Source organism: Lissotriton vulgaris, unplaced genomic scaffold, assembly GCF_964263255.1.
Source record: "Lissotriton vulgaris unplaced genomic scaffold, aLisVul1.2 SCAFFOLD_1004, whole genome shotgun sequence".
NCBI classification, from domain to species: domain Eukaryota; kingdom Metazoa; phylum Chordata; class Amphibia; order Caudata; family Salamandridae; genus Lissotriton; species Lissotriton vulgaris.
In genome coordinates, this window is record NW_028248078.1 from 338,716 (window position 1) to 359,160 (window position 20,445).

Below are 20,445 nucleotides of genomic sequence, written 5' to 3' on the forward strand. Positions count from 1 at the left end.
CGCCACTCGCCACTCCCGCTTGAAACCCCCACCGGACCCAAAGATCCCGAGAGCAGACCCCCCCAAAGTCCGAACGCCTCGGGCGCCAGCCTCGCTCTGCCCCGGAGCCGCTGGGCGCCTCGCATCTGCTTTCCCTGGTATCACCAAGAACCGAGTCGCACTGCCCGTGTACGACTCGACCTGGGAAGAGAACTAAGATTCTGAGGTACGTCTCTACGAACCACTACACCTGGGCTAGGGGCCCGTAACGTTTTATTTCCCCTTCTGGATTGATGCGATACCGATTGCCTGTGTAAGCGCTACGCCTTGCACAGCTGATTGCCGCGTACGCTCCGTGTGGCACCTGTAAACACTACGCTTTTCCTGACAGGTTGCTGGGGTACGTCTCGCATTGCCCCCAGAGCGGTACGCCTCACACTTCCCTAGATCCCCAGCGCGGCGTACGATCCTCTCTGGTCTCTGTTCAACCCGCACCGCGAGATGCGTGTGGGGAACTCACCAGCCTTGGGGGTCACGGCGTTGCTCCTGACCACGCCACGAGAGGCTTCCAGCCAGCGCTGCTTGCCCCCGCCGCCGCAGCTCACCAGCGGCCGCCGAGAGGGGCCGGGCAGCAGAGGCAAACTACACTACCCAGTGTCCCCTGCTTCACGGGGGCGCCACCGGACCACAGACACTTCCGCCCGGAGGCCCACCTATTCCAGCACTTCCTCTGGTGGAGCGGGAACTCACCAGCCTTGGGGGTCACGGCGTTGCTCCTGACCATGCCACGAGAGGCTTCCAGCCAGCGCTGCTTGCCGCCGCAGCTCACCAGCGGCCGCCAAGAGGGGCCGGGCAGCAGAGGCAAACTACACTACCCAGCGTCCCCTGCTTCCCGGGGGAGCCGCCGGACCACAGACACTTCCGCCCGGAGGCCCACTTATTCCAGCACTTCCTCCGGTGGAGCGGGGAACTCACCAGCCTTGGGGGTAACGGAGTTGCTCCTGACCACGCCATGAGAGGCTTCCAGCCAGCGCTGCTTGCCCCCGCCGCCGCAGCTCACCAGAGGCCGCCGAGAGGGGCCAGGCAGCAGAGGCAAACTACACTACCCAGCATCCCCTGCTTCACGGGGCGCCGCCGTACCACAGACATCTCCGCCCGGAGGCCCACTTATTCCAGCGCTTCCTCTGGTGGAGCAGGGAACTCACCAGCCTTGGGGGTCACGGCTTTGCTCCTGATGACGCCACGAGAGGCTTCCAGCCAGCGCTGCTTGCCCCCGCCGCCGTAGCTCACCAGCGGCCGCCGAGAGGGGCCGGGCAGCAGAGGCAAACTACACTACCCAGCGTCCCCTGGTTCGCGGGGGCGCCGCCGGACCACAGACACTTCTGCCCGGAGGCCCACTTATTCCAGCACTTCCTCCGGTGGAGCGGGAACTCACCAGCCTTGGGGGTCACGGCGTTGCTCCTGACCATGCCACGAGAGGCTTCCAGCCAGCGCTGCTTGCCCCCGCCGCCGCAGCTCACCAGCGGCCGCCGAGAGGGGCCGGGCAGCAGAGGCAAACTACACTACCCAGCATCCCCTGCTTCACGGGGGAGCCGCCGGACCACAGACACTTCCGCCCGGAGGCCCACTTATTCCAGCACTTCCTCCGGTGGAGCGGGGAACTCACCAGCCTTGGGGTTCAAGGAGTTGCTCCTGACCACGCCATGAGGGGCTTCCAGCCAGCGCTGCTTGCCCCCGCCGCCGCAGCTCACCAGAGGCCGCCGAGAGGGGCCGGGCAGCAGAGGCAAACTACACTACCCAGCGTCCCCTGCTTCACGGGGGCGCCGCCGGACCACAGGCACCTCCGCCCGGAGGCCCACATATTCCAGCGCTTCCTCCGGTGGAGCAGGGAACTCACCAGCCTTGGGGGTCACGGCGTTGCTCCTGACCACGCCACGAGAGGCTTCCAGCCAGCGCTGCTTGCCCCCGCCGCCGCAGCTCACCAGCGGCCGCCGAGAGGGGCCGGGCAGCAGAGGAAAACTACACTATCCAGCGTCCCCTGGTTCGCGGGGGCGCCGCCGGACCACAGACACTTCCGCCCGGAGGCCCACTTATTCCAGCACTTCCTCTGGTGGAGCAGGGAACTCACCAGCCTTGGGGGTCACGGCGTTGCTCCTGACCACGCCACGAGAGGCTTCCAGCCAGCGCTGCTTGCCCCCGCCGCCGCAACTCACCAGCGGCCGCCGAGAGGGGCCGGGCAGCAGAGGAAAACTACACTACCCAGCGTCCCCTGGTTCGCGGGGGTGCTGCCGGACCACAGACACTTCCGCCCGGAGGCCCACTTAATCCAGCACTTCCTCCCGCGTCGCGGGACGCACGCGGGCATCGCCGGGCTGAGCCTGGGCAGAGGGCGGAGGGCGGGCCATCTGTGGCCATCAGGGGCTACATCAATGGGTAAGCGCAAACATTTGGGTTATGAGGGGCAAGGGGCTAAAGACGCTAAGGTCCCTATTAAGGCGGACACAATTATTTCATACATAACGTCAGCGGTTGGTGCTATTAATCAAAAAATAGCTAATGCGGAAAAAGAGTTGGAAATGGGGAAGGCTAATGATCCATCCACCCCAGATCATCCACCTGTATCCACAGAGGCAACCACCGAATGTATCTTGACTGAGGCGCTACCTAGACATGAACTTGTGCCTCATAATTCTCCACTACAACGCGCAGAGAGTCACAGTTCAAACGTACCCTCAACTGTGGTTAAACAAAAGCCCAAGAAATGTGGGGGGAAAGTTAATCATGTGTCTCTTAATCAGGATCATGTCCATGACATTTGTTCACTTCTGGGGGATAAACTGGAAGAACTGATTAATGCGCGACTAGAGCCAATTCTGGAGGAAATCGGCAAAGACATTGTTGACTGTTTGAACACTTGCTTGGCTGGTTTACTAAAGAGGTGCGAAAAAATAGACTTGTTTATTAATGAATTTCGTACTCTAGAGCGACACCCTGTAATTGACTGTAAGTCTCTCGAGAACAATAACATAGAGTCCATGGAATGCTCAGGGGCGAAAGACCGCCCTGGGAACTAAGGCCCGACTGTCTCACTTAATCATGTGTTTCCAACCCCAGCCCCAAAAGTAGGCAGTCCCGGCATTAGAAATCCATTAATACAACCAAACCCCATCTCAGCAACAATGAACACACATGAGAATATTGCTGTACGCCCTAACTCCCCTCACATCATATCTAACCCTAGTACCCCTAGGCTGCACCTCCCACCAGATGCTGCCCCTTTTGTGGCAGTAATAACTGGGGTCCCACTTTTAGAACAAAATGAGAGAGTCTACCAGGGTCCTCTTAGATAAAACCAGGGAATGGTGCAAACATTACTCAAGTGGGGAGTAGGACATATCCCCCTCTATCATCATGGCTAGAAGGGTGGGGTGGGTAGGACACGGGGCGAAGAACATCACTGGAGATTGTATCATTGTAAATTTCTCAGGGAGAGAAGTCGCCGAAAAACTATTCGGGATGGGTCTCCCATCGCAAAAAACGACATTAGACCACTCCCACTAGGTTATTTCTACCCTCCGTGGGGGAGTAAGAACCCACGTTCCCGCCCCCAGAGGGTATCAGAAAAAAGAGATACACCTACACTAGGACACTGTCACTTTGCGATGCACCCCAAGAGCGGTGTTCCTGCTCTTTCTCCCCAGCTCCCCCTCAATCATGATACCCACACAGATTACTGATGATACACAGACTGGGGGATTGCCATTGTCTAATCGTTTTACACCACTGTCACATCTAGGTAATTCCGATTGACTACATAAACCCCGCGACATTAATCACACGTCCCCTCCGAATCTAATTAGAAAAAATACATGTAGAATTCTATGTTGGTACATTGCCGGCTCTAGATCCAAGAGCAAAGATGAGAACTGGCTGGGCTTTGTTTCATCATTTGATATAATCTCTTTCCAAGAAACTTGGGATACAGCTAATAGATTTGCCTTAGATGGGTATGCCCACTTTAGCATTCCTGCTAAACCAAGTGTGGCAGGGAGAGCAAAGGGAGGTCTATCCTCATTAATCTCACTCAACCTGAAAGGGACAGCCAAACAGCTAGAGTCAGGCTCCCCCCATTGCCTAGCAGTAGAACTGCTAGTGGTGAATTCACCCACTATTTTACTCATTAATTTTTACAACTCCACCGAAATTGTCAGTACAAACCAACACCTACAATCCCTTGAGGAATTTCTAGATAATTACAGAACCATAAACAGTTTTGAGGTTATCCTCATGGGCGATTTTAATATACACCCCTGCCGCTTGGATTTCATCTTGGAAGACAAAGGAGAGCCACCCTTTTTGCTCCCCACGCATCTTGAACATACCAAATATGGGGAAGCTCTGGAGAACGTTTTGGCCTCCTTTAATCTTTACGAATCAAGTTGCTGTCCAGTAGGCCCTAGACCCCCAACGTTCAAAGGGAAAGACACAGGTTCAGTCATAGATTATATTTTTTTATCATCTTTTATTTTGTCCTTCATCTTAAGTTATAGGGTAGAAGATTCTATTTTTAGCAACCATAACCCCGTGATATTAGAGGTTGTTCAGGGGGGTTACTAGATTTTAAAGACTTTGAGGCGCAATGCGCGACTGATCTGATAACCAAAGATCAGGGTAGAAGGTTGAAATGGTCTAAAGTGACCCCGGTCACTTTTTTAAAAGAGGTCTTAGCAAAGGTTGAAGAGGAGGTCGGTATTTGCTTAGACCCTGTTGCCCCCAACACCAGAATAGTTGAGGCTTTTAATTCAATATGTCAACAAGTAAATACTGACTTAACGCTCAAAGCAAACCCAGGTGGGCAGAGAGGAAAACGGTGGTTTGACACAAACTGCACCAAGGCACACTGCGCCCTCTTAAAGGGACTAAAGGAGACACCGAGAAATAGAATACATATAGCTCTTCTTAGGAAGAAATACAAATACGCTATCCATGCTCGGAAAAACCAGATCAAAGAACAAGCCTGGAATGACGTGCAATCAGATGAAGTTTTGCGGGATAGTTCCAAATTCTGGGAGGTGATTAATCACCCTTATTTTTCAGGGGTTGAGAATCATGGTGTAGAATGTGTCATCCCGGATGAGCAGTGGCTCGCCCACTTCGGTAATATTTATAGCCAGCCTACCTCTGGCCACACACAGGAGCTTTTTCCCCACCCTCGTTTAGAGCCAATTCAAGCTTTCAGGGAGGAAGATGTTGAAAAAGCTATAAACGAAACACTCAAGAATAAGGCCCCGGGCCCTGATGGGGTTCCTGCAGACTTATATAAGTCCGCACCTAAATTTTGGGCCAAGATTCTGACAAATGTTTTCAATTCCGCAAGAGAAAATAACTTTCCCCAGTCCTGGGCTAGGTCTATAATTATTCCAATTTTTAAAAAGGACCAAAGGGGCGATCCCACTTGCTATAGGCCTATTTCCCTAATAGACTCTGCTGTCAAAATTTTGGGTAGAGTCATTCTAGGCAGGATAACAACATGGGTAGAAAGCAGAGGAACCTTGTCGAACAGCCAGTACGGTTTCAGGTCCAAAAGGAGCACACTGGATCAATGTTTAAATCTGCACTTGATCATCAGTAAATATACCATTGTGAAAGAGGGGGCCTTGTATATGGCCTTTATGGACCTCTCCTCAGCCTTCGACCTGGTAAACAGGTCGAGGCTATGGGGGGTCCTTTTGGACATGGGTATTGAGCCAGCGTTGGTGGGCTTCTTAGCTGATCTCCACCGAGGACTACAGGCCTCTGTCAGAGTCACCCGGGAGGGAAGATGTACTAGCTTTTTCAAATCTGAGAGGGGGGTGCGGCAAGGGTGTATCCTTGCCCCCCTCCTCTTCACTCTATACATAAATGCACTTGAGCCAGCGCTTATCACCTTGGCAGTTGATGTCCCGCGTGCAGGGGAGACCAACATCCAGGTCCTCCTGTACGCGGATGACACGGTTCTTTTGGCCCGAACAGGTGTGGCCTTCAATAAACTACTAGCCTCTTTTGGTGATTTCATGACCTCTTTAGACTTGAAAATAAACACCCAAAAATCCCAGGTCATGATTGCGGGACTAAATGGCAGGAATAAGAAACCTATAACTTTCTCTTGCACAGGGAAAGAAGTTCTGAGGGTCTCTTCCTTCACTTACTTGGGCGTGATTTTCGTCGACAGAGGAACTTGGGGCATCCAACACAAGTCAAAAACGAATGCAGTTGTAAGATCTGCTGCAGCCCTCCTGAGTTTTGTTAAAAGATGGGGTCACGACCAATGGAGGCTATCCTTAAAGGGTACAAAGTCAAATGTTTGGCTATAGCCACCTATGGGTCTTCAATCTTGGGATACACAAAACCTGATACCATCCAGAAGGCGGAAAACACATTTCTTAGATCGCTGCTTTCAGTGCCCCAGTCCACTCCCACTTTCACCACACACTCAGAGTTAGGCATTGGGTTTGTCACAGATCCAATAAAATCTGCCCCTGTTATCTGTTGGCTAAAAACGTGGCTTAACGAGGAAATTTCTTTAAACCACCTGATCCTCAAAGACTGTCTAGCCCTGGATCGAGCTCAAAGAATCCCATGGCTGGCTTATGTAAAATCTATGTTATCATATGTGGGGCGCAAAGAGCTTTTCTACTCTCCTGATCGTATAAAAAAAGAGGATGTTACGGTGATAAAATCTACATTGATAAACTTATTTATGGCAGAGCGGGAGGAGGTAGAGATGAAAAAAACGCTTGTTAGAAGAAACTATGCCCTTATCACCGCTTCAGGCCTTGAACCCTACCTAGTTTTTGTAACCAAACCATTTCACCGTTTTCTTTTAACCAGATTTCGTTTAAATTTGATTAACTTTTTGTTGGGCTCCTATGCTACGTGGGACACTCCTGTTAACGCAAGTCCCTGTGATTGCGATCACTTTTCACTACAGGGCACATTACATTTTACCATGTTTTGCGAACATTATGCACCAATTAGGAAAAAATATTTATTACCAATTCTCCGGGAGGCTGGCTTCTTACAGGTTAGGCCAGCGCTCTTGTTTTTACAACTTTTGTCCAGTGCACGCGTAACTTTTCATGTAGCAAGCTTCTTAGTGGCAGGAGTTCGTTTAAACAAGAAGCGTAACAATGCACGGCAAGGACACATTATAACTGAACTATCTTAGCAAGTGCCGGTGCTCCATTTTTAAGATCATGTAATAAATCGTCACCATGAAATTTGTAACGATGGAAGAAATAATTACAATTATTGTTTTTATTGAACCTATGAAATATGCTCATTTTAAACATGAAATTTTTTATCCGTATTCTTTGTTTATTAAAATTGCATGTATTTCATCGCTGTATTTTATTGCCTTTTGATGATCTGTATCTTGTGTCTTTTTGTGATTTTTATAAATCGAATAAAAGTGATTGACTGACTGACTGGCGTGAGGGTTGGTAGGGCCGTAGGTACGCGACTCACGCAAGAGGCGTGAGCCTTGACAGAGTGTCCCGATTCCACCCGTCCTAAGTGCACGGAAGCGCTGCGAAGCGGCCAGAAGGCCTAAGGCTGGCCTAAAGCACCTATAAATAATACAGAAGAAGTATTTGAAAAAGGAGTAGCACATTTGCCAAAGAGACCCTAAAGAACCCCAGAACAGTCTTTGAAGTAAAAAGAGACTAAAAGGAAGCAGGTATTAATTTAACAGAACACTTGCCATTTTTCTACAATCTAGTGGCCTAACAAAAATCGTTATATTGGTCTTGTGATAAGTCTTGCCTGAACATATACATTTTTACATAAAGAAGCCGTATTTTTATATATCCACAGCCTGGTGTCCATTTGTGGTGGGATTGGTATATTTACTGTGTGTGTGATTACAAATGCTTAACCCAATAACGCCTGAAGATTAGCCTTGGCTGCTCACGCCACGCACCTAGAGGGTGAGCAAGGGTAATTCTAAGGGGTCATCCTTCTCCCTGACTTAGAGGAGAGGGTCCCTGCTTGTCACAAGTGAATACTTGCGCCAACCAGAGACCCCCAATTCTAACAGTAATGATTGACTGTGTGGAGCCTTACGAGAACTCTTTATCACATCACTGTCAGCCTTTTTATCTCCTCCGATCTGGATTTAACATAGTGCATCTCCTCATTTCTTACCCCAGACATACCTACAACTATTCAGGCCTGGAGCCATGTCCATGTGTTTCAAAGTCTAATCAATTTATCATTTATGTGTTTATCTTCTGTCAACTGTATGCCATGCCTAGGAAACAATATCTTATACCACTGCTTACGTCTTTAATTATCAAAAAGTGCACACTATCCCTGTATTATTTCCAATGATCACAATTTGACTATATTTGCATGATGATTACATACATATCGGCTGCAGTGAGATGGAGAAATGCGATAGGGAAAGGATACTTTGATGCACATGTAATCTTATCAAATTCTGTGTCTGAAATTTAAAATGTAGCCATTTTTATATATTTTACTTTAATCTTTTTAAAGGTTGTGATGTATTTATTATATATTGATGGATTTCATGAACTGTGTTCTTTTATGGTTTATACAAGCCGAATCAAGATTTTTTTTGTACCTACAAATCACCAGTGGAGATTTACGTCTCTCTGTTTACTCTGAAGCAAAAACAAGTTACTATAAGCAGTGCTTATTTTGTAAAATTCTAAGTTCCAGGGCCCTGACCAGGAGGTCAGTGCAGTTTGAACCACCCATCTCCCCTGTCATAGTGATGGAGGGAGGTACAGAAGATTTTGTGTGTACCCCATTCAGATCAATCACCCCCATAACAAAGTAATATATTCATTTTGATTGCTGTGCATTAATAAAAACACACATTACATGTGGGAAATGCTTTGCACTAATAGGTTTGATTAACATATTAATTAGTGATGTAAAACGCATGTTTAATCTAGTTTCTGCATTTAAATGGTGTAATAATGCATGTCTGTGTCGTAATGTGTATTGTACATTTGCATGTTGCTTTTCTGCTTTATTTTTAATGGCTTGCAGGTGATGCTTTTCTGCTAGGTAACAGTTTTAAAGGGTAAATATTAGCATTGGTGGTTGGGGGGACAGAAAATACATATATTCTGTGTTTTTTAATTTTCTTTTTCTGTTTATCGTAGTTTTGGTGGGTTGCCAATTCCAAAATGGCTTCGCTTTTCCCGGTTCTGCGCAGTGCAAACAACTTAAATCATTTTGCTGAAAGAAACTCGTCCATGCTCTGTCTTCACTGAGAACATTTTGCAACTTCAGCTAACTACGATTCGAGGCCACTTGATATGAATGCTGATGAAGTGGCTGCGGGCCAAAGTGATAACCACGAGAACAACTGAATGTCTGCTAAGGACAAAAGCAAAGTGCCTTCCAAAAATGACCACGTGGAAACAGCTGAATCACTGAAATTGAACATTTAAAAAGGCCTGATGAGGAACAGGAACTGTCGAACGTGTATTTATCAGTTTGTCAAACAAAGTTTTTCACGGACATCCTGGAAGTTGAGAAATGCATGGACAGTCGAATTTGTATCTGTCAGTCTTTTAATAAGGAAGTTATTTATGGACATCCTGAAAGTTAAGCAATACATTGTTGATTAACGAACATCCTAAGAGCTAATAATTGCAATGTCATGACCAATCAGAGAAAGGGAAACCGGAAAGTGTTGAAAAATTTGAGGGTAGAGAACCAGCAAATACAGTATAAAAAACACACCAGAATTGGGGTCTGAGAGAGTCACAGGAGCTGATCGCAGAGAGGGAGATGCTGTCTGCACTACAGCTCTTTGCAGAGATGCTGGGAGCCTGAAACTATGCCAAAAGGCTCACTGATAAACCCCTGTAGGTTGGAGATTCGCAACGGGCCACTAGGCCTGGGAAAGACTGCGTCCGAGGAGGCCTGGGTTAGTAATTTTAGTTTTGGGGTTTAGTGCTGGGTAGGCAGGTTTTAGTGTAGAAATCTTTAGAATTAAATGCATGTGTTTTAACTATGGTTTCTCTGATCTTTTTCATGCAGAATTTTTCTTTCAGTTACATGACCAAGGTTTAATGTTTTATTTTAGAGAATAATGCAATTAATGTGAACCTGAATTTTCTCTTCATGATTTTTATTAAACAGTTTTACTTGATTTATTGCCTGAATAAATAGCAATGCTCAGTGAGAATTAACAATGATAGAATAAAATGTTCATTTTCTTTTATGCAAATTAATTACATAAAATCTTTTAAATGATTTCAGGTGTTTGTGATTTTTTTAGAGTCAATTAATTATGCAAATCAATGTATTGTTGTAGTGAGGTTAAGTTGGTCTTGACCATCACCATCAACTTGCTCAACTAATTGGTCCATCGACCTAATTGGCGGGGTACATTGATGCATAGATTAGTTTAGTAGGATTATTGAGGCAAACAAATGTTGGTGTTAAATCTCTGTGCTTAGAGGTATCCTGTCATAGGAAAGAATACACTCAAACTATTTTTATATATATATTTGCAAGGGTCTGGGGTAAAGTGTGTTGTACTTCCGTGTTATGGGCCCCACTGGAGTGACCTGGACCCTGGGTTGGTGATATTTTTGGGTGAGCGCTGCATCAATAGCAGCCAAAACAACTACTAACCATCTCTCTTTCCTGCAAGTGCGACAGTTCAGATTATTCCAGGTCCCCAAAGCTAGAGGATTGCCTGGGGAGGCAGGTATTAGTAATTTTTTTAATGTATATTGAATCCTCAAACAACCGTTGTTCTGCTCATCTCTAAGTTAGATGAGCAGCGCCACCATGTGGTAGACTGCCTCAAGTGCAGTGTTGACAATTAAATGCTGGTGCTGAGCACTGGAAACCAATTAAGTGCCGGTGCACAGCACCGGAAACCACTGGCTTAAATTAAGCACTGTTTATTAGTAACTTTCATAGGCGCAGGCAGTGTGGGTGTTGATGGTGCTACAGGTGCATTAGTCATAAATATGCCACTGAATTTTGTTTTTATCTTGTCACATTTGCTGTGTGTTCAAAGGTAGAGGTCAAATGTCAGGCTACATCTCTACAATTTGCTGCTTATTCTTTTAACATGGAGATTGATTTTTACTTTTCTCTATCTGATTGTAAAGTGAGCGGATTATTAATGTGACCTATATGTCAATCTTGCTAGTGTGAAAGGAACGGCTGCAGGATGCCATTTTTTCCTAACACATAACAACATTTAAATACCAATAAATCAACTGTACAAATATTTCAAAATATACATGCAGTTTAGAAAACAGAAATTAAGTGATTATTTTTTTACAATTCTGAAGTGTGAGGGAAGCAACGATTTTAATAGGATCAAAACAAACCAAGGCACTTTACTTGATGATGTGCGCATAACAAATATTGGTAGAAAACTGATTCCCACACACATTACTATTTGTGCATTATATAGTTTTATCACTAAAACTGTCTGTGCAAATCTAGTGGCCATTTCAAATGAAAATGTATTGTCTGTATATGACTGCGCACTACCTAACCATTCTTTAGTAATATATTTGTGACTGTGTGCTCCTAAATTCCTCACCAGCTTCGTACTACACCCTTACCACTCTCCTGCTGAATGTGTATGGCCCATTTGCTAAACTTGTTCTTTTTGTGACGATTGGAGTTTTCACAATCCCTAGGAGTTCAGAGATGTAACACTAATGGCAGCACCTCCACTTTGAAAATTGTTGTGGTGCCACTGGTAGCATTTGCTTTAATGCTCCTCTTCTGAGAAGCAGTACTGAATAAAGCCAATAGACAAAAGCCTTGATACAGATAGTGGCAGAAAGCATGTTACCTTTATAGGAGAGTACCACTTTGGCTGATGAGACTCTGGGGTAGGCTTTGGTTTTCGAGGTTTAGGCTGGAATGGCTCTTCTGACTCCTCGGGGACGGTCACAACGGCATTCTTTGCTTTTTCTAATCTTGCTCCTTCTTCTGTTGATCCCTTGTCACCCCAACGCACCTTAAAAAGGGACAGACACAAACCAGCTGGTGTGAGCAGAGGCATAAACATATAGCTTACAGTAACATCCAAAGGAAACCCCAGACAGCGTTTGACAACACAGCCTCAGTACTGCTACTGGCAAACGCTTCAGTAGTATACTCCTTGGTTACAAGACTGCAGAGCAACGTTTAAGTGAGACACCAAGATCACTCACAGTTTCTTGTATTTATGAGGGTAACCTCTGGATCGATATAGTTCAGCCTCCATGAGCCTTCATTTTTCCATACCTGAACCAGCCACCCATTAATGTCGTCTTCCCCAGCAATTCTGAGCCACATCTCTTTTGGCTACAACTACAGTTAACAGCTATGGGTGCCTCCCAATCATCTATAAGCCCCAAACGAGCCTGCCAACATTAGGATCAGTGGATTTGATGGAGGGGGGCTCAAAAAATGTGATGCAGTGATGGATAAGCTGACCTGGAGAATACTGGACTACTGACATTGAGTGAGGGAGCTGACATTGGTTCTTGGCAGGGTTTTGATGGGTCCTTACAAAGTAAGTAAGGGAAGTCAGACGCATGACGTCTGGAACCTTTCGACTTTCTGGGCTCCACTTCTAAAATCATCCACAAGAGGAGTCTGCGGACTTCTCGAGTATCCTGCTGGTAAGGCATCAAGATTTACACACAGCAATCATTCCACTATGGCATGAGGCCTAATCCCTGAGGTTCAACTCAGAATGCTATAAGCTGGGTCTAGGTACTGGTTAATACATCTGGAAGAAACACCATTTTTCCCTCTGAATGGCATAGCGAGGCAAACATGCTCATGGTTACAGGGCAGATCAGATTAGACATTTTTGGCCAAGAGGTAGGAGACAGTGTGGGAGTTGCCCCATGAGAAACAGTGTTATCAGTACAAAAATGGAAACAAATTCTAGACATTTGAGAACGTCTAAAAGTGGGAGTTCCCTAGTGACTGACATCACTGTTGATAGTGATCATACAAAAATCAAGGATATATTTCAGCAGGCAATGCAAAATCATAAGCCCCAGACCTCCTCTAAAGAGGATGACAGTTACAGTGCCCAAAGATTGTGAGCCTTTTCGGGCAAGCCCTGGTGATACTATGATGAAGAGTTTCATGCTGGGGGTACTGCAGCATCCTCCCCAGGCTGGGTACAGGCAAATGATCACACCACATATGGAGCTTGGTATTACACATCTTTATTCCTCAGTGTGTAACCTTTAACTGAACATTCTACATCATGAATTCTGTCACCCACACCCACGCACCTTTGTCACTGTTCTATGGGAACCAAAAGGGTCCTGTCATCTCTAACTCACAAGACACTATATCTCCCCCTTTGTTAAATAAAAAGTACAACAACACATATATACATCACAATTCTTTAGTATGTAATTTTGGTGCTCAAATAAATCACACAGATCTGGTCATGTGAGGCTGCAGGGATACCGGAAAAGTATCCATGACGAAAACTGGTACAGTCATTGGGCTCTCTGGATTCTCAGGTGGACAAGTCTCACTTCTGACATCTGGAGTTGGCAAATGTTGAAACAGGTGCTGGAAATGCGAAGAATCTTGTGTAATAGACTTTCCAGGATGGTGTGCTGACACCATGTGTCCTTTACTAGTTACAACCTCCAGTGGGTTAGCATCAAAAGGAGCCTCACAATTGCATTTCTGTTTCTGACTGATGATAACTTAGTCTCTTCTTTTGAAACACAATGCTCCAAGCTCAACAGCGTCTGTTTCATAGGGCTTCATTTTGATTTTGTAAAAAAAAATCAGTGGTGTGAAGTTTATCAATGGCAATAGATTTCTCCGTGGCCCATTGTAGCAGTTTGGTTCCTATGGCTGTCCCAAACATTAAGGTGGAATGTAGCAGTTCAGGTTTTGTGCAATACTCCGTACCAATAATCTACCAATGATCTATGATTAGGATGATATTTACCGCCAACTAATCTAACCAGTTTGAACTCTGTTTCGAGACCATACACTAACCGACAAAATGGGAGTGTGTGCACAGAGTTAATGTATTTGGCGCACGTATTCTACATTCCACAGCACCTCTCTACTGCTCTGCTAGAGAGAACATAAGTTGGATGAGATGCCCTCCACCTTCTCATCAAAAACTACACAATAACTATGTTTTCATGTCTGTCTATGTATCTTCTGTGTGTTTTTTATCTTCTCCTGATTTTTCTAGGTCGCAGGAAAAGTGGTTAGAACAAGTTAACGCCACCCTGTCGATTACACAAGGGGGACGGTTCTTCCACTTCTAAAACAGGGGTTTTTTATGAAAATACTTGTTTGTTTGAATTCCACATTTTAACACTAACGTTTTTGGTCCTGAGGAAGCGCCAAGGATCTTTATGACCATCATAGGGTGCAAAACATGTCGACCTAATAGGTACTAGGGTACATTATTACCAAATCAGTAACACATAACCTGCAGTGTTTTTAACCTGACAGGGAAACCAATATATTAAAAAAAACGTTATGGTATCCCCTAGCCAGTTTTAATAATTCACTCACTCACCTTCCTCTCACAACCCCTCTTCACTGAAAATCTCACACCTTCACTCATCATACCACGTATATAAAAGATCTCCACCAAAGTGACCCTTCAGGGGATCCTTAGGCCATTGCATCGCTTGCCCGACGAGGAGCAACTTCCAATGATGAAACATGATATCCCTTGGGATGTGTGAGGGCAACAAGAGACAAAATCTGTGATGGTTACTATCTGTGAGAACAGAACCTAGGCTCCTATGTTCTCCCTTTCCTTTTCTGTGTGTACATTAATTGTGTCCCTATAGGAACAGTTACCCACTTCTTGGATTCAGAATTGGGAGTTGACCTGTAAGCACGAAGCGTAGACTGAAGAACTGATTTGAGTTCAAACTTTTCTAGCGCAGTGCGCTGATCAGCCTTCTTGAGGGTACTCATAAATCTCTCGACAACACCATTCTCCGGTGGCCAGAAAGGTGTGCTTTTCTGATGCTTTATGTTTAGATGAGTGAGAAAATCTTTAAATTACATACTATTGAAAGGTGAGCCATTACCAGATTTCAAAATAGAAGGAGCACCCCATGTTGCAAGAATACTTTCTAATCTTTCGATGATTCTGTCATAAGTAGTTGACGACAGATCTTCCACAAGGAGACAACTGGAATATTCCTCAACATTTACTAGTAGATGATGTCCATTGTCAAGGGGCCTAAAGAAATAATTGAAATTTTCTCTCATGCACACTTTGGAAGATCAGACTTGTTTAATGGATACTGGGTTGTTTTGGATGACAAGCAGTTACACAAATGACATAGCCTTAACTTTTTTTCAACTCTTTCATCAAGAAGAGGGAACCACACTCGGTTCGTTTCAACAGCTTCATGATGTCCTTCATTGGACAGTTCAATAACTTATTGTCTCAGACTCTCTGGTAAGAAAATTCTCGACCCGTGTAAGATGAGGACTTCTGGTGTAACCGAAAGTTCTTCCTGCACATTTCCGAAATTCTGATATTGAAGATCATCATGAAGAGGTTGAGTACGTTTTTGCCACAATTGATGCGTAATAATGTCTTTGAGTAATAGCAAATCTCTGTCAATGCTCGTGGCAGCAATGATTTGTTCCACCGACATGGCAGAAGGGGTACTGGATTTCAAGATGAAGTTAACATAAGCATCCACTGCTTTAGAAGTAGTGCCAGGGCAATGTATTGGTATACTAAAATATATATTAATATATACCAACTAGGCAGTGCTAAAATCTTATGAATGGCCCCTTCAGGACTAGGATCTTATGTAGACGGAGATGTTCCTTTATGTGCCATGGAATTTTGCTTCCATAAATGATTAGGCGGGCTACAAGATATATCACAGCTTTCAAAACGCGTTTTCAATCGCTCCCAAATACCTTGCTTGCAGTTTCAAGGAACTATAAGGTGCTCACTCCGCCACACGCTATGGGGAAACCACACTTTCAATCTCAATTGTAAGGGGAACTTGGTATCCACTTGATAGAGGAGCAAGGGGAAAATATCTGTTGTAGAAACAGCAATTTGGCCAGACATACACATGACAAGGAATTACTTTATTAAATTCTGTATCTGTGGCACAATACCCTCAATTTCCCTCACTTATATTCATGCCCGACCGATCAAGCCTCACCAGCAAAAGAAATGGTGTCTCTCATTACTCACCCTCTCAGGGTGTTACTCCCTAGCACTAGGTACAATAATAAATGGAACCACAAACAAGTTCCTATCTCACATTCGCATACGACCTCCATAACCCCCCTGAAATGTGCACTACTTAATTGCCGGACTGCTGCTAAACATGCAGCTGACATAACACCCGTATTCTTAACCACAACCTGGATATCCTCATTCTCACAGAAAGCTACATGAACGAATCTTCAGCCCCCACCCTTGACTTACTATTTGCCCCTAGCCATGACATCATCAGATTAGACCACACAGGTCATTCTGGTGGGGGCCTAGCCTGCTTAATTAGGTCTTCTCTCTCGATAAAACAATCACATACTCCGGAACTCCCTCTCTGCAAATACCTCAGAGTCAACATCACCACTAATGAAAACTCATGATGCTCCCTTCACATATTCTATCACCCGCCTGGAGATAACCATACGGTCATCGAACATATCATGGAGGTATTTCTTCTAACTATGAAGGCCTTAATAACCAGATCTTTCTTCGTGACTTCAACATTCACTGGAACAATCGCAACAACCCTCTTGTGAACAGTTTTAAATCCATCCTTCAAGACCTCAACCTTATCCAAGCTTGTAACAGCCTGAGCCACAACATCTTACCCTGTGACTCGACTGACCATCCTCTCATCACCTTCCTTCTCTCAGGGCAACTCAGAATATCTAAAGGCCAACCAGTGAAAGACAAACACTGGGTATGTGATGCCCATAACATCAACTCACACTCCTTTTCAACCCTCACTAACAATCTGCTCCCACCCCCCCTTTACGCAAGATGCTTAGAACCTCACTGACCTTTACATCAACTCTATGTCCGATATCATGGACAGCCTTGCCCCCAAACAGCTTAAGAGAATCCCATCAAAAAGGTCAAATACCTGGTTTAATTACAGCCTTAATGATGAATGTTGTCACCTCAGACTTGCAGAAAGTGCATGGAGATACTCTTCCTCACTACCCAACTTTAAACTCCTATGAACAAAGACAAAGTGCCTACAATAGGCACATTAGAATATCCAAATCAACCTTCTTTCAAAATCAATTAGACATGGCAACAAACCGACCAAAACAACTGTTCAAGATCATCAAAAACTAGTCAATAGGAAAAAATGAGTCCATCTCCTCAGTCAACAAAACACCACCTAGCTGTGAAACCTTTGCCTCCTTCTTTGCTGAAAAAAACACACTAATCACCACCAAATTCAGAACAATTTGAAACTTTTTACCACTTGATCTCCCTCTATTCCCCACATCCCCCTTTCATACCTAAAAATAATGCCACCTGGTCCAACTTTAATACTATCGATCATGATACCTACTTAAACCTTCTTGAGCACAGGATGCGTTTCTCTGGCATTGTTCCTAAATAGTTCTCCTCCTCCTTCCCAATGGATCTAAGTGCATTCCACTCAACCACGGTCCTCCAACCACTTTCCAGTGATGCTAGGTGTACTCCAAGGTTCCACTCTGTCCCCGACACTGTTTGACATTTACATGAAGCCCCTAAGGGAATTCTTGAAACTTGACCACATCACTACAATATGCATGCAGACGATACCCAACTAAAACATAATAATCACCTTGCCTGACGACATCAAAACTCTCAATCTCACATTGACAAAAACACAAAACTGTCTGACCTAAAATCACCTCAAACTCAATCACCCCGGCCTTCAATCCCCGAAATGGCTACCCTGCGAAGCACAATCCAACTAAAAATTACATGTATGACCCATAAAGCGTTACACTACAATACCCCTTCCTATCTGGCCCAGAAACTGGTCCTCTCATGTGGTGATAGATCTTCCAGAAGCACTATCTCCCTACTACTCAAGCTACAAATATTTAAGAAAAGAAAACGTACAATTGATACTTCTATGGAAATGCCCCCAGAATCTGGAACGCTCTCCCTCCCGAGATCAGATTCAATCCATCCACATGCCTCTCCAAGAAAGAAGTAAACATTCTATTATCCAACAAATTCCCCACCCACTGAGGACTTCCCCCCTCCTCTTGATTGACTTTGCCAGCTCCTGCTCCAGATTCTTGCTCTGTTCCCTTTCCTACGTCGCTCCTTCTTGTCCGCTATGTTCCTCCACCACTCTGACTACGCTTCAGATTGTGAATTATCTAGAACTATGTTTTCTTTTATATCTCTTCTGCCCATCTGTGTAGGATATTATTGTTCCACATGATATTTGTCACGTTATGCATATTATATCAGGCTGCACTATACTATTGTTCATTATTATTTGTCTGTTTTTGCTTGTCCTGTAAAGCACCCTGTCACCCATAAGGGTCTTGTTTGGGCTATACAGAACTCTTATTAAATAAATAAATAAAACAAAAAATTACTTGTGAAATAAGGGTATGCTGACTGATATCCTGAAACTGTTTTTATGATTCACAGGTTTAATCAGGGGAGCCAAGATTTCAGGTAATCAACAGTTGCATGCCTACCCACACAAACTATTAGACAGGCCAGTAAGTAATTGAACAACTAAAATTGTATCCCCTTTGACACAACAAGACTAGCCTAGCTAATAGGAGGTGGAGTTCCACCAAAAAGCCTGAAACAGAGAGATACTGGCATTGTGATTATCTTAAAAGTCTTTAATTCCTCCAAATCAAATGTACCAATGCCACAAAACCTAACCTTTTGGGCCGCTATGTATCATTTTACCCCTCCAGATAATTGACAGTTCGGTTAACTGGACACCACATATGACCAATACCCACTAGAGGGTAACAACCAAATAAAGGTACATATGCCATAGTGACAATCATCTGATTAGAGGCCGATAATCAAGTCAGTACCCACTTACAGTCTACAATAATGATCTTGTAATGCCAGAAAATTACATATTTACTTGCATGCAGAGATTCTGATCAATCTTTCTGTCTTTTACAAGATACAATGAGGCATCAGTCACCTCATCACTGAATTGTCAGTATAAGTCTATTTGACATGTGCAGTGGGAACACAAATTGTGACAGAGCTCTCCTGTGAACTTAATATCAAACTGGTACATTTGTCTAAATCTTGCACTCCATTATTTCAGGCTTCAGGACGCCCAAGGTCTGCAGGCTTCAGGGGCTGAAACGCTTATTGGCTAAGATGCAGAGATCTGTGACCAAAAGCTGTACATTCATTGCCAAAATCATCATCAAAATAACACAATAAGTGGAAAAAGCATTTAGAAATGTATTCCTATTATACAAAATGCTATTTTAATTTCATTGAGTTGTTGATAAATATGATCTGTGCATGTATGAAAGAACAACATAAATGCTTTTCTGTGAGGCACTGTTTAATTTAAGCAAGAGATCATAGGAAAGACAAGGAGAAAGCACTCTCCAACAAACCATTTGCAACTGTTAGAGTTGACGTTGGCTCCAACCTCGAACCAAGAGTGCCCTTTCAACAAAACTGAAATATAGAAATTAGGGTACTATAGAGTGGATCTGAGTTTGATGTGCCCTTCCTAAGAATTCGACAAGACTTTAGTGCCTGGTAACAAATCAAACAATAACATCCTTTGATTCCCAGCACCAAACTAACATTTTTTTCACTTGATCCAATTGTAAAAGTAAGTGAAAAGTGCTAACCTCCATCCTTTTAATGCCTCCAACTCCTCGGCCACCATAATAGGAAGCATCAACCGTTGGCCATTTCTTGGGGGGTAAAACTTCTTCTTCAGGTTCCTTTGCAAAGAAACATAACATGATTAATGAAATTACTCAGTGTATTTCATTGTTATAGATAAAATATACCAGTGGAGTCTCTATTTTGCTGTTCAAATAAAAAAGAAAAACATCAAGTAAATAATGTTATGCAATAAAAATAGTTTCTCACAGTACTTGCCTTGCAGGTTAATCATACTGGCTTCTAAATAAGTTAACAAGCATTTCCAATGCAATAGGTCTCGCACTAGGAAGGTTTGAGCTATTGGTATTGTAAATGACACATTTTGTATTTATGTGTTGGTTTTGAAAATAGCTAAATTAATAGCTTTGTCATTTACAATTCCAATAGTTTTAACTTTCGCAAATGTCACACCTATAGCATTTGTAATGCAATATGTATTGTCTTTACATGACTTAAATGTATTGATATTACAAATAACAATGGCTTTTAAGTTTTTTAAAATAATTAATACTTAAATAAAAGTTATTGTAATTTATAATGGCAATAGCTTAAACTTT

The 20,445-nt window shown here is 44.2% G+C and overlaps 1 protein-coding gene across 1 annotated transcript in view; it reads right to left on the reverse strand.

Annotated features, from left to right (window-relative positions):
• Nucleotides 1-20,445, reverse strand: part of LOC147664938 (anthrax toxin receptor 2-like) — a 470,307-nt gene that overhangs the window by 128,037 nt on the left and 321,825 nt on the right. The window contains exons 7-8 of the mRNA XM_086949874.1: nt 19,849-19,944; nt 11,831-11,998 (exon numbers count right to left, since the gene is read on the reverse strand). Coding sequence (XP_086806000.1) covers nt 11,831-11,998; nt 19,849-19,944 — 264 coding nt within the window. The remainder of the gene's footprint in view (nt 1-11,830; nt 11,999-19,848; nt 19,945-20,445) is intronic.